The 13,987-nt window shown below is 38.7% G+C and overlaps 1 protein-coding gene across 5 annotated transcripts in view; it reads right to left on the bottom strand.

Moving 5' to 3' along the window:
• Positions 1 to 366: 366 nt before the first annotated feature.
• Positions 367 to 13,987, bottom strand: part of pacsin2 (protein kinase C and casein kinase substrate in neurons 2) — a 31,164-nt gene continuing 17,543 nt past the window's right edge. For 3 of the 5 annotated variants that reach the window (XM_017693959.1, XM_017693958.1, XM_037538228.1), the window contains exons 7-11: positions 13,843 to 13,963; positions 8,947 to 9,065; positions 6,226 to 6,360; positions 4,068 to 4,252; positions 367 to 2,634 (exon numbers count right to left, since the gene is read on the bottom strand). In XM_017693959.1, the coding sequence (XP_017549448.1) occupies positions 2,522 to 2,634; positions 4,068 to 4,252; positions 6,226 to 6,360; positions 8,947 to 9,065; positions 13,843 to 13,963 (673 nt within the window). In that variant the 3' untranslated portion in view covers positions 367 to 2,521. The remainder of the gene's footprint in view (positions 2,635 to 4,067; positions 4,253 to 6,225; positions 6,361 to 8,946; positions 9,066 to 13,842; positions 13,964 to 13,987) is intronic. The other 2 variants (XM_017693960.1, XM_017693961.1) reach the window with 2 other exon arrangements.

Genomic DNA, 13,987 nt, shown 5'->3' with positions numbered 1-13,987 from the left:
TCAGATCCTATGGTCAGATCACTAGGCCAGGGGTCGGCAACCCGCGGCTCCGGAGACGCATGCGGCTCTTTGGTCCCTCTGATGCGGCTCAGCTTTTGAAAATAATTAATTTAATTAACGTATATTATTTTTGAGACTTAAAAAAATGTTCGGGCGGAATATCACAAACGTCCGGTATTTAGTTTCGGTTCGCTTGACTGACATGTCGGCGTCGTCACCCGTCAGTTATGGTCAGTTATACATGAGACTGAAACCAGTTAAAATCATGTAATGGCAACATAAAGTGCTGCAGTTCAACTCCAAAAGAAATAATATGAAAACTATAGGATATGGCTGCTTTAAGAGATAAAACACAGTAAAACGTTCTCAGTTTAAAATCACTTTATTAGCCAACTGCAGAGTGATAAGTTGAACAAAGTGCACTGTGAGGGCGCAGTTGCTGCTTTAAATGTAACAAAATCCAACAAGTTGAAGCTGATAGTTGATAGTTATGCCACTGCTTTTCAATTACAGCAAAACTCCGGTACATTCAAAAGTTTGCTCGTCTCCCCTGAGACAGCATTAACAGGATAACTGCCAATCAGCGAATCTGAGGAGGCTGAGATTTCCATTGGCAACTCTTGGCTAAAAAGAAAAATAATAATAAAATTAAGAAAACACATTGCATCCTAAAATGTGCTAATAGTTGTGTGTCTGTATAACTCAATATGACCATCTGCAAGAAATTTAAAATTCATATATACAAATGTAACAAAATAAGTTCATGACATTCACACGCCATATCAATGCTCAATTAATATACATTCTGATTCTGAAATCACAGCATTTGTCCATGGGCAAAAGTTGAAGTACTTAAGGCATTTTTATAAATTAACAGTCTGAATTTTAAAATTACACCATTCATAACCATCACCAATTAATGTGCTCATTTTGTTCACCGCAATGTACATGCAAAAAGGCTGGTATCTTTTTTTCCTTCAGTAACTCCACTTCGGTGTGAAACGTGAAGTCGGAGAGGATGTCATGTGGTCGTGGCATCTTTTAAGTGAAGTGTTAGAATTTTCTCTTGTGGTCATTGTGAATTGTCCAGTGCAGCCTAGAGAGTGAAAAACCTTTCTTCCCCCCAAAAAAACAGGTTCATAAGCCATTTGGAATGAAACTTTACAGACTCAAAGGCCTGCTCAAACGAGAAATACAAGTGAAAATCTGTGAATCGGCAAGTGATCACAACAAAGGTTCTTCAGCGATGCTGAAGAAGAACCACCTTTGGAACTTTTGAACGAACATCTCCTTACAAGAACTCAATTGAACAGTTTAAACCAAAAATCGTTCTCCAAAGAACCCTTTTTGACACCTGATGACACCTTAAACCACCTTTAAATGTGCAGGTGAATGTGCCACCGTTATATAAGAACATCAGTTCAGTTAATCCCTGATAAACTACTCCAGCATGAGCCTTCTGCCAGCAAATAAGCTTGTTTAGGTCTGGTTTATTTCAGGGTCAAGGATGACTATTTGAAATTATCACCCATTCACATACACAGTAATAAAATAATAAAACATTAAATTTGAATATGTGGAAAATGAAACCACCACATTTTCCTGATAGTAATCAGTGGAAGACTGAGTGAAACTGCTACTTGCTCTATGTCCATGTATACAACCAAATTTTTTAATAGGGAATAATGTGAAGATTACATGTTTGGGAAATAGTGTGATTACATTACATTCCTATAAAAACTAGAATAATTTAATTGGACATCTTTCTTAGTTATACATTTCGTCATAGGGGAACATTCTGGCCACAACTTATATATATAATACTAACATGCATGGAAACACTTGACTTACTAGAACAACGTTTCTTTTCAGCAAAGCTGGATACTTTGGTCTTGAAGAATACATCGGCATCAGAGCAAGCAGTAACCAATGGATTTTCTAAACCAAGATGCTGAATTGTTAAGGCACAGAAAATAAATGTCTCTTTTCCATATATTTCTTTTTCACCAACAGATATTGGAAAAGTTGTTGGGAGCTTTTTTTTTTTTTTAGTCAGGATCTCTATTAAAAAAAAAAAAAAAAAGTTCTGGCTCAATCTCAGACTTGGTGAGAATAAACTGCTATCAATCTAACAATCAGCACTGAAGGAATTTTTCAAAGGCCTGTCATCACACTGTATTCAGCTCTTTAAAAGTAGTCGGAGGGATTGTTGAATGATGTGTTGATTAAAACTCATTTGCACAAATGGACATGCACCTGTAACAATCTGAAAAGATACCAGCTGGGAAGTTGGTGGATTAAGATAGTGTGGCATCTAGTCCCAGATCAGCGCAAAAGGGCGACATCTACGAGAAAACAAGAGTGAAAAGTCTTTCGCTTCACTGCAGCAGTCGGTCCAGCCTCCACCACAAGGGGGGAGAGTGAGCAGCTTCCTCTCACATGAAAACGTCCCTACACCAAATTTATTCTCCCCATCCAGCTTTCTCTCTACCTCCCCACTCTTTTCTTATCTTGTCTCTGGTCACTGAATGTCCTCCACATAGTTGGCTGGGTAGAGTCCCACATGGCCATCTTTCAGACGCCCTTTGCACCATCCCTGCTCGTCCTCCTCTCCAATTTTAGTAAATTCATCACCTTTAACAAAGACAGAGAGCAAGAGACTGAGGAAAATGAACATCCTCCATAGATTCCTCAAGCAAAGTGGTCTCCATATGCATTTCCTGCAGTTACGGTGCAGAATAAAACTACTCCAGTGTGCCTTTTATTTAGAAACATCAACTATTGCTTAAGGTTGCTGATGTGCGTGTCTTGATGTGCGAACTGACCAAGTGTTTTCTAGCTAAGAATGGAAAACATGGACACCATATTTAAAGAGACTTGTTATCTTTATTCAGGGTTTTCCAGGACAATTACCCTGATTTATATACCTGACGGCTGTTATCCATTAAAGAACATCTTAAAATGATGCACAACATTCTTAACATTAAAATCAACAATACAACCCATAGAGACAAAGCGGAAACTGACTCAAACCATTCTTTAAGCAATGATCATCTGTTTACAAGTTTTGATCAGATTTGATCGTCTTGCTCCTTCAGGTGTTCCGACAGACCACTGTAGCCTCACCATTTTGTTGTCTTACATGTATATAAGGAACTATATTTAGCTGTGTATGTTTAGTGCAAGTGTCCTTTCACAGCTACTGCAGTTTGTAATTCTACAGTGTCACGTATGGACAGATACATGGATGCAAAACACTACTGTAGTCGTGCCCCATTCTGTAGTTTGTGTGATGCCCGTATTAGAAACTGAGTGCAAGCTTATTTTCTCTTTGGCCAGAATGAATGGGGCTTTCGAAAAATCGCCTCTATTGCACCGTGTTAAATAAAAATGTTCAGAACCCGATACGTTTTGTCTTGTGAACATTCTATCACTGGATCTTCTGAATTCCGAGGTTGTTAAAGAGGTGAAATATAATTATTGCTACATGTGGGCTAAAGCTACAGCGCACTGAATATACATCATTAGACTGGCAACCTTCTTAAGCAGGTTTCGTCAGTGTTAGTGTTATTTTCACGTACAGACAGAGGGCAGGTTAAAGAAGAGAACAAAACAAGCAGGTTTCCCTCCAGCTCTCTGGAGAGCTGTTTTATTTAACATAGGGTATGATAGAGGCGATATTTCTAAAAGCCCATTCATTCTGGCCATAGAGGAATTGACCCAGAGTTTCTAATATGGGCATTACGCAAACTACAGAATGATGCAAAACTACTGTACTCTACTGCATCCATGTATCTGTCCATATGTGACACTGTAGCATTACAAACTGCAGTAGGTGTGAAAGGACACTTACACTAAACAAACAACTAAAAATATGCCTCATGGAAGTCATGGAAATATGACTGGAAAATTTGTCTGTGCCATTTTTATACATAAAAAAAAAAAAAAAAAAAACTGACCAGCTTTCATAGGGTGATATGCCACAGGCACCAAAACGCTTATGTGCACATACTTGAGGACCAATGCTCTAGCATTCTCTACCCATGTTCACTCTGTTCTTATTTTACCTGCTTTGAAGCTCAGCTCATCCTGCTCCTGACCCTCGTAATCATACAGAGCCCTTACTGGTACAGAGACTGCCGGAGAAGCTGGCTCATCATCAAACGGATTCCCGTTTCCGTTAGCGTCCGCTGCGAAAGGATTCCCAGTTTCCTCATCTGACCAATCCTGCGTCTTCTCCACGGTGCTAGCACTGGTAGAAAAAGAAGAGGTGAGACGATGAAAACGTCACAGAACATGACTGGCAACAGTCAATCATGGACAATGACTGGACATCCAACATGCCAGGTGAAAAGAGCAGCAAGAGAGGAAGATTGAGATGCAGTGGACAAAGTAACACAACCCCACTGAAAGAAACTCAAACGCTCACATTCAACCCCAAGCAAAAGCTCAAAGACATGCCAGAGTGCCTCCTCACAGAAGACTTCTGCTCTTGCTCCATAAATGGGAGAAACACCTGTTTACACAGTGGAACTATACATGACATTTGGAGAGAGAAGGCCTGATTGTCAGCAGCCATCTGAACAGGCAAAGCTTAAGAGTTGAGAGGAGGCACAATTCCTCAAGATAAACAGAAAAATACAGATAACCCTTTTAACCCTTAGAAGTTGCAGTTAATATCAGAAAAATGTGGTGTGATTCTATAGGAATAATTTCTCACTCTGAACTCACTAAAAACAAACAGCAAAATTCTGTTGTAAGTGCAGATTCTAAACATTTAATCCATATCATCTCAGTGCTTGTAAGCTGAAGGAGATATGATTATTTATCTAACTGAATTTAATTTGATTTTCTTCTGTAAGAAAGAAATGTGTGTTGAGATTAAAGCAAACAGAAAAGGCTGCAGATCTGAAACTGAAAATATAGAAGGTAAACTGAATGTAAATGTAATTTGCTGTGTAATTAATTATGTAATTAATCGTGCAATTGTGTATAGTCACAAAATAACAGTAATAATTCTTAACATCTAAGGGTTAAAGCCCAGATGGCTGCAGTGTGCTAAGCCACCACAGAGAGCAGCACTGCTCCACAAAGTGAACACAAGCATGAAAGAAAAACACAAGGGAACATACAGAACCGGTGACGCTGTGTTACAGTCAGACCATCACACTTAACATAAGAAACTTCTTGCTCAACCAGGTTTCCTGTAATCAATGCAAGTTTTACTTCAGAGATCACCCTTCATTTATTTAATGTCTGGTCAAAACGGCCATTAGGTACAAGTTATTATTTTTAGGAGGTATTTCTGAGGAGATTAGACAAAGTAATCCACTTACATAAAGAAGAAGAAAGCCAAAGGAAACTGTGATCTTTAGATAAACAGCACTTTCATTATTAAGAGAGAGGAGAAAAAGCTTCACTCATCAGATATGAAAAATTAGTTAATCCTTCCTTTTACTTTGATAAGACAACTCAACATTACAGGTCTGAAAAGATGTGCAGCTATCAAGAAGACTTTACTGAGAAAATAAAACAAAAAAGCATGAAAATTAGCAAATTTGTCCTGGTGTCCTCAGAACAACAGACTGGCCACGCAGAAAGTCCACGTCCAGAACTCAATATCAATGAACACGTTTGGGATTACTTAACTTCAGAGGTTTGGAAAAATACCCCTGCAAAAACTAAAAGCAAATCTACTGAAAAGAATGGAAACTAATAAAGACAAAGACTGGACACACTAAATACCACAAATACTGATATTGTATTTAGTTCCTGAGGCCGCTATGCATTCTAAATATTTTCTTTGAAATATGTTTTTGTTTTTTTTTCCTGCTGAAAAATAAATTACTTTTACCTAATAACCATTTTGACTGAAAATTAAAGTTTAGTCTCTGATTTTTAACATTTTTAACTGAACATACATGACACACTGTGTGTCTTTTCTAAAAGGGTCTGACTGAACACTTGCACAGCTCAACACATGACCAGGCTGCTCTGCAGAACAAAACAATGTCAGAGATGTGAAGAACACAGGGTGTGTGTAGGTGCTTAAACAGTATCTTCACTATGCAACCATGCATGAAAAAAAAACAGCCACCTGAAAGGAGAACAGAGGCATAGAAAAAGAAAGTAAAAATAACACAGGCAAGAGTACAAACAGCTACAACAGGGAGAAAGAAAGATGCACTGCAGCGGAACAGGAGCAGATGCTTTCTGTTCACCAACGTTTTGGAAATAACTTCTTCTTTTTTGGCATTGACTGGGCTGCTGTTGGGCTGCTCTGCTGGCGTTTCCTCTTCATCATCGTCGTCGTCGAATGGGTTTGAGCCCACCGGTTCTGTGCTACTGGACACAGTCAAACTAAGTCAAACATGAAGAGAGGCAGCACTGTGATACACACATCACTTAACAGATCTGTGGACATTATGTACATTATGCAGCTACACAGTTCAACATGCGCAGTGAGCAGTGCATCATAGACACATTCAAAGCAATGCATGGCATTTTGTGCCCATTTCCACATCATACTGTGATCAATGAGACATAACAGAAACAGGCTAAGTATTACAAAATAAAGCTTATGACATCAAAGAACAGGCATTCCCAGTAACGGACCCCTTCTGTAAGTTCTGACTCTGAAACCTGATTGGCTGAGTCTTGGGTGCGCGAGTCCTGAGCCCTACTGCTTGGGGGCCACCGCGGTGAGGCCATGTTAATTATCCTTACATTCGATCCGGGTAGACAAGCTGTGAGCGGGGCAATGTGACAGGGAGGAGGAGCAACAAGCTCTCGTTCCCTTTCAACTCGGGTTCTCAGGCAGCATGAGCGCCTTTTAAAAAAAGAGCAGAGAGGGAACAGACAGAGAAGGACGAGCAGCAGCTGCAACACTGCGATGACAACAGAGCTGAAAAGCTTACTTTAAAAAAAGACTGAAAAGTCTATCTTAAGCCACTGAGAAGTGTCCAGTATAGCTTTGGTTGCTTGGTTCTGTTTTTGCTCATTTGGTGTATAAATAAAAGTGAAACAGCTGTGGCAACCCTGAATCGAGCATCCTCCTTGAGCCCGGGGTGGCACATGCCAAGCTACAACTGGTTATGAAAACCACTGTGCTATGTATTGCATATGTTGCTCAGCAAGCCTGAACTACAAGCTTGGCAGAAGAACTGTTTTATTTTTTACAATTATTATTATTATCATTATTCACACATTTAACACTTCATTAAACATGCGTATTTTATCATAGTTTTTTTAAAATTTTTTTTTATCTTAAGACTTTTTTTGTCCCCAATTGAGGCGCTCATCAGAAACACTATTGCTTATTGAGATAAGAGAGAAAATTTCCACCAAAACATGAGACAAAATATCCAGTGGTACCAATAATTCAGGATATTTCAACCTGAGGAAACAGTGAACCCATTTATGAAATATACTATGTGATCAGACTGCGGCTGTCTGTGTACCTTTCCAAAGACACTATTAATGTGACAGAGGACATTTGAGGCAAAAGAGAGGAAGACCGCCAAGAGTAAGACAATGCTGGTACTGTCAAGAGTAAGCAACATGCTGCAAGTAGGAGAGCACAGCATTGAGAATGCTTTCAATTCAATCTCCTTATCCTTCCCTCCTCTCTCTGCTCTACTACTTCTACTACTCCCACACCTACTCAAAAGGTGGAATCCACGTTTTGCTGAGGTTAGAGAGGAGTCTAATGTTGGTCTGCTGGGTCAGATAAAGGTCAAGTGCTTCTGGAATGCTTTAGATTCCTACAGGTTACTCCCTATGCAGACACAAGGACCCAGGGAAAAAAGGCTCGGCTAGAAAGGTAAACATTTGGTGATAACTATGGAAAAAAACCTCTCAAACAGGTATTTTAAACCAATCAGGCTGACCAAGTGCATGACTGTGAAGAAGCATCGGCACTCCCTTTGCCACAGGGTCAAGCAGGTGGGGCTTCCCCTTGGTAGGTCTATTTAAAAAGCAGGGATACAGAGGTATTTTAGGAAGGAAGTCTGCGTAGCTCCTTTTGAGTGCACTGGCATTCAATATTCAAGCCATAATGGGCTATGTTGGGATACAGGGTATGCACGTCTGTATGAAGGTGAGTGGTGAAAGAAAAGAAGTCCTTGATTTGCCACTTGATGAAGACCACATACAACATACTTCTGCATGGTCATTCCGTTTGACTCGCAAACTTGCTCTGTAGTGCTCCAAGTAACCGCGGGTAGTGGGGGGTGGGGTGGGGGGTAAGCGCGTGACCATGCAGGCCATTCGCTCAGGTTTTGCTGCAGATTTGGTTTAGTTTTTTAATTTTTAACAGTAATTTTCTTGATTTAAAAGGGAATTAACACTGATTTTTCAAAATTTCTGCATATTCAAATTGTAAAGATGTAAACAAAGTCATTCAAAGTGTTTTGATGTGAAAGGAGCCATTTTAGAAAAATTTACAGAGTGGGCTGCACACAATGGTGGTGATGTCTGAGGACAAAGTTAGGACAAAATGGTTATGGTTGCGTTTTTGGCAGCTTTGTTTTAATATTCAGTTTTTTTTTTTTAAGCCAGAGGTATATGAAAGGCATTTTGAGGGAAAACAATATGCAAATAAAACTACTTTTCTGATTTACCTCCCTTTTACCATTATCAACATATAAAACTGAAAATAGATTTTGGTTTTAGCTAGTAAATAAAATGGCTATATTTGCATACCACTCACTGGATCCCTAGTTCCCATCACCACCACTGTAAAGAAACCCTAGTTTGTAGGTTTCTGTGCAATTAACGATTTTTAAACATTAAACCACTAAGAACAAATTGGTTTATGTTTCTACTCAACTATAGAGAAATTTTGAAACATTTTTACAATTCCCCATTAAGATTATTCAACATGAAAGTATATTCAAAAAAACAATTGACTATCAATGTTAAATAGCGCTTTGTGGTGTGTATTACCTGTTGTTGGTCTTTGTTGTTTGTTCTACTGTTTGGTTGATACCCGTCAAAGTCACTTCATCACTCGGCTTCTTTTTTTCTCTCCGGCTCAGTGTCCGGTTCAGGTCTACGGACCAATCCTAAAAACACATGAATGCGTAGAGATAAAAACTGGCTCTAAAAAGCACAGGTGAGCCCTAATCTTCCAGTTCTGGTCTACGAGCTGTGGTAGGAGTTGCAACACGCCTCTATAACAGACACATGTGCCTGCTTGCCAGATTACATCTCTTGATGGTTCAGTTAGCAAACGTAACCTCACACTGTTTATGAAACAGAACTTTCACAAGTGCCCTGTGTCGTATTGCTCTCCAACAGAAACAAACGTGTTTCTGTCAACACTGCACACACGCAAACACACAAACTCAAACCTGGGCACCCCACACAGCGAGAATACAGCTCAATGAAGAGCACAACTCTGCCCAGAGGCAAACACAATGCTCATCAGCTGCTGCCAGACCAGACACTTCAAGGTACTTTTCACTCAACAAGTAGCAGTTTCTGCATTTCAGACACCTGTGTCTACAGCTGAACAGGGTCGAACAACTGATTGTCTTTATATCAAAATTTGAGGAAATTTCACAAATAAAAATCGCAAGAGCTTCCATTTTAAATCATACACTAAAGTAATCAACATTGTCTCAAGTGGGGAAATTTAACATGGTCACAGTCAGCGTTCAAGCCCAAAAATGGATGTGCTGGTCTTCAATAGAAAAAAATCCAGAATTTATAGAAAAAGGGAAAAAAAAAAAAACCAAACATCACCACATTTCACTGCAATTATGCAATTATAATATTGGTCAGTAAATTTGCAGTTATATATTTTTTGCCTACATCAATGAGTTCTATATCAGAGAGCCTATTTATGTATCATTTTGTGCATTTCAGATCCAGATCATGTACAGATGAGACTTACTTACATTTCATGGCCATGTAAATGCATCCCTGTTAGACAGACAGAAATCTCATTTGCATCAAGGAATTGCCTCCTGTAATCTTAAAGTCAACAGGAATCGGAAACCAGAATTTATTTTTATTTCTCAATGTGACGTTATTTCCATGTGAAACAACATTCAGGCATAAGGTAGTTGTGGGCATGACATGTTTTATTCCTCAGGATTTGAATGGTGAGTGAAAAGCGAGCATTCTAAAATGAACATGGAGCTGGACTATGACTGTCAGCAGAATTTGTCTGTTTTGCAGAAAATCCAAAAGAGATCCAAAAAATTAAAAATGCAGTAAAAAATGAAGCACTGTCATTTCTGTAGCTGAAACACAATATTATTATCTACTGAAAGCTTTACTTTAATATGACATTTCTTCCAATTTTTTACGACAAAATCCCTACAGAAATTTTGCCTAATGGCATCTTATAAGAACTAAAATGAGAAACTGCCTCCAGTTTTTTTTTTTTTTTTTTTAATACAGTGAAAAAGCAATAAGAGCTGCGGTTTGCAGCTTTTGTTGCCATCCATGACTTCTCTTCTGAGTGGAATACTGATGCAGTTCTGTTTGAGAGAAATAAAGATTCCACATGCAGCTCGGGCAGCTTTTCAACAGGACCCAAGAGTCACAGTATCAGTCAGTTAATGCTGTTCTTACAGGGAGCAGTATACAAACCATACAAAATAACGCAAATGCATCCTTATACTTAAATAAAAGCACAGTCAAAAACTAATGCTTGAATTGCAGATTAAGGTTATAAAAAGTTTAAAAACCAACAGGCTTCTCTGGATGGATGAATGGCGATATGGAGGGTGGGCACCAGTACAAGTGCAGTGGTGCACATCAGCTTGTTTACTTTGGCAAATCTCAAGAGAAAGGGAGGAGTTATTAGAGAGACGGCATGGGGTGCAGTCACTGACCATGAATATTGCACTTTACTTTAACTCCGAAAGTGTTAAAGAATAAGAATTCCTAGAAGCACAGTGTAGCTCTCGAAACAAAGACGACAGTTTAATGTTTGTTCACTCTTACACACTAAGGGCAGCACTATGTTGTCCACACATGTTGCTCATAACTCATACAAAACTGTACACACTAATTTAGGAGATATTTCTTTAAGACAATGCTGTTGCACAGGGGTTTTTAAGGGTGTTGTCTTTGCTGCCTTTTTGTTTGTCTGTGTTGTTTTGTTTATGTTCACTTTATTATTAAGGTAGGGATAACTAATAAAAATTGTGAACGTGAAAACTAGATTTCTTAGTTTGGAGTAAGGTCAGGAAATCTGATTAAGAAATCTGATAAAGAGCTGACGTTTAGCTCAGTAAGCAGATTTCTCAGTGCATATGTACTCTTACTCTGATTTCTTTCATATTTCTTAGTCTGTGCATGTGTGAAAACAGAATGAGGTACACTTTTGCAGCGAAGCTGAAAAAAATGACATGCTTAATGAAATGAATGATTTAAATATTAATCTTTTACATGATGTATGTTCATATTTTCAGGTAAACTGGCGCCATGTTTTGAAAAAAGTAAAAAAAAAAAAAAGCCGGGACATAAAGTTTGAGTTTACGTGACGTTTACATCACATCTTCTGCAAGTTTTTTTGGCTGGTTACAAAGCAGAAAGCGGATTACTGCCTGACTCGTGTAGACCTAGAGTTTCCCCACTATCTGATTACTCAAGTGCATGTAAATGCGTTGAACGAATTACTGACAACATCTGATTTCCTGCGGTTATCAGATTATTAAGTGCATGTAAACACACTTAATGTTGCTTTCATGTTCAAACTTATGCAGAAAAAAGTGCTACTGAGCCTGTTCTACTCAGAGCATGTCTGAAGGAATTCTCTAGCTGGTGCTAGCATACAAAAGCTAAAATGAATTGTAGAACTTGCATAAGATCTCAGCTGTTTCCAATCAAAGGCCTGAAGTAACACACCATTAACACACTACCATTTAAGAACCTCACCCAGGAAGAGAATTAGATATCACAACAGACAAAAGCACACACACATCACACACAAACATGGTAAAAGAAATGGGAAGAAGCTTTCTAGGAAGCAGAAACCATTCTGAGGGCAGAAATAACGTTGACCATGCAGAACTCACTACGATGGACCTTCTCTTATGGAAACGTGGCCGTGATAAGTCCACTTTCTAGATTAGAGCAGAGAAGGAGTGGACAGACAGAGGGGTTACTCAGCAAAGGACAAATCACTGAGAAATTACCAGCATTTCACAAGCGTTTTGGCAGCCACCTGCAATCTTTAGCAAGAAGCTTAATTTTGGTATGTAAAACAGAAGCAAATGCTTCCTTTTAAAGACTAGTTGTGCTGGCTTGACTGAAATGCTGTTTCTTGGAACTGCTCAACTGAAACAACCATATTTTCACACATTTTCACAAATGTCCAATTCCTAAGTCCTAAACCAGTAGAAAATAATCTGATTAGTACAAAGAGGTAGTGAGTCAGTATGTGACAAAGTACAGAGACACGCAGTCTGCCTGTACTATTTCTGCTAAGGCTGGATCAAAGACAGCTGTTTGGTAACTATTCATAGTCAACTGCCTACAAAAACACAAATACTCAAACCGCAACTGATCTAATGCTGAGAAATATTAATAAAATTCAATATCACAGTAATTTCCACGTGTCACAGTATCAGATGAGACTTCTTTGAAACTTCATTGGCTTTGGGCTGTAACTAACCAATCTGTTTTGATTTATTAGCCTTTATAAAAAAAATAAAAATAAAATAAAAAAAAAAGATTTCCAGCCTTTTTCAAACCCAAAGTTCCCACTGTGTGACACACTAAAACACTATTCAATTTTCAAAACTTTCTATTAGCTGCAATACACTTAACAATACTTACTTTTATTGGTCCAATTGGGCATTTAAAAAAAATCTAAAAATGAGTTGGAATATTTAAATAACATGAATGAAATAAAGTGCCACACTGAAAGTAAGATTTAGCACAATCAGTCATGCAGCTTTGAAGCAGTGCACATACACCGATCACCCAAAATCATAATAATAAATTGGCTGAGAGCTGTCTAGATTTTTAAAGCAAAAAATCTGCCAATTCCAAATCTTGTCTGATTACAAAGGTGCATCACCACCAGTTAAGTTTGTAATACTAAAATGAATGAACTGATGATGCATGATGCAAAGTGTCTTAAATACCTAAATTACCTCTTTTTTTGATTGTACAATTCTGTCATGTTCTATTTATTTTAAAATTACAAAGTGAATCTTAAATAAGAAAGATAATCAGATAGAAACCATTTTTAAAGCAATTCTTATTATATATTTAGCTCTTCTGTTCTTTTGAAACAATCAATCAAAACACCAAGCAAATGCCATACATTGTAATTAAGTTGCTGCTGGTGTCTAGCTGTGCGACACCAATAACAGTATATCAGTATAGATGACACACTGCCCAGCACCATGCTGACCAGTAACTTTCACCTAACCAACATATGTATGTCTTAAGTCATAAAGCATGAATGATAATACGTCTGTGAGAGTAAAAGGAACTTCTGGGAGAGAGTGACAGAAAAACAGAGAGAGACTGTGTACCCAGTACAACAGATGCAGATGCCAACACTGTGTGTAGGTGCACAACTGCGCACTACCTGCCAGACTGGTTCATCTCTCTGTAACTCAACTGATACAGAAAGATAAAGTTACTCTGGAAAATAAACTCCCGTCTCAGGCTGCTACAGTAAAGCTTCACATGCTGCTCTAAAAATGAGCCCATTTCACTTCTTAGACACTACAGACCTTACTTCTCACTAATCGTCAGCTCAGCAGGTGGAACATTAACTGATCCATCCAGGCAGGGCATTTCACTATTACTCTGTTCCTCATTCCTCAAACTAGTCCTGCACTAGGAAAGAACTGTGCATGTGTGTACCTCAAACTGAGGCCAGTTCATAGGCATGCCCGGGCCATGGTTGGAGCGGAACCATTTCAGATCCTCCTCTGCGTCAGCTGCCTGGATTGTGTCTTCCAAATTCTGATACACAGTCTGGAACCTGAAGAGGGAACACAGGCTTTAT

The sequence above is a fragment of the Pygocentrus nattereri genome, chromosome 1 (genome assembly GCF_015220715.1).
Source record: "Pygocentrus nattereri isolate fPygNat1 chromosome 1, fPygNat1.pri, whole genome shotgun sequence".
NCBI classification, from domain to species: Eukaryota; Metazoa; Chordata; class Actinopteri; order Characiformes; family Serrasalmidae; genus Pygocentrus; species Pygocentrus nattereri.
This window is presented reverse-complemented; position numbering and strand designations above follow the sequence as displayed.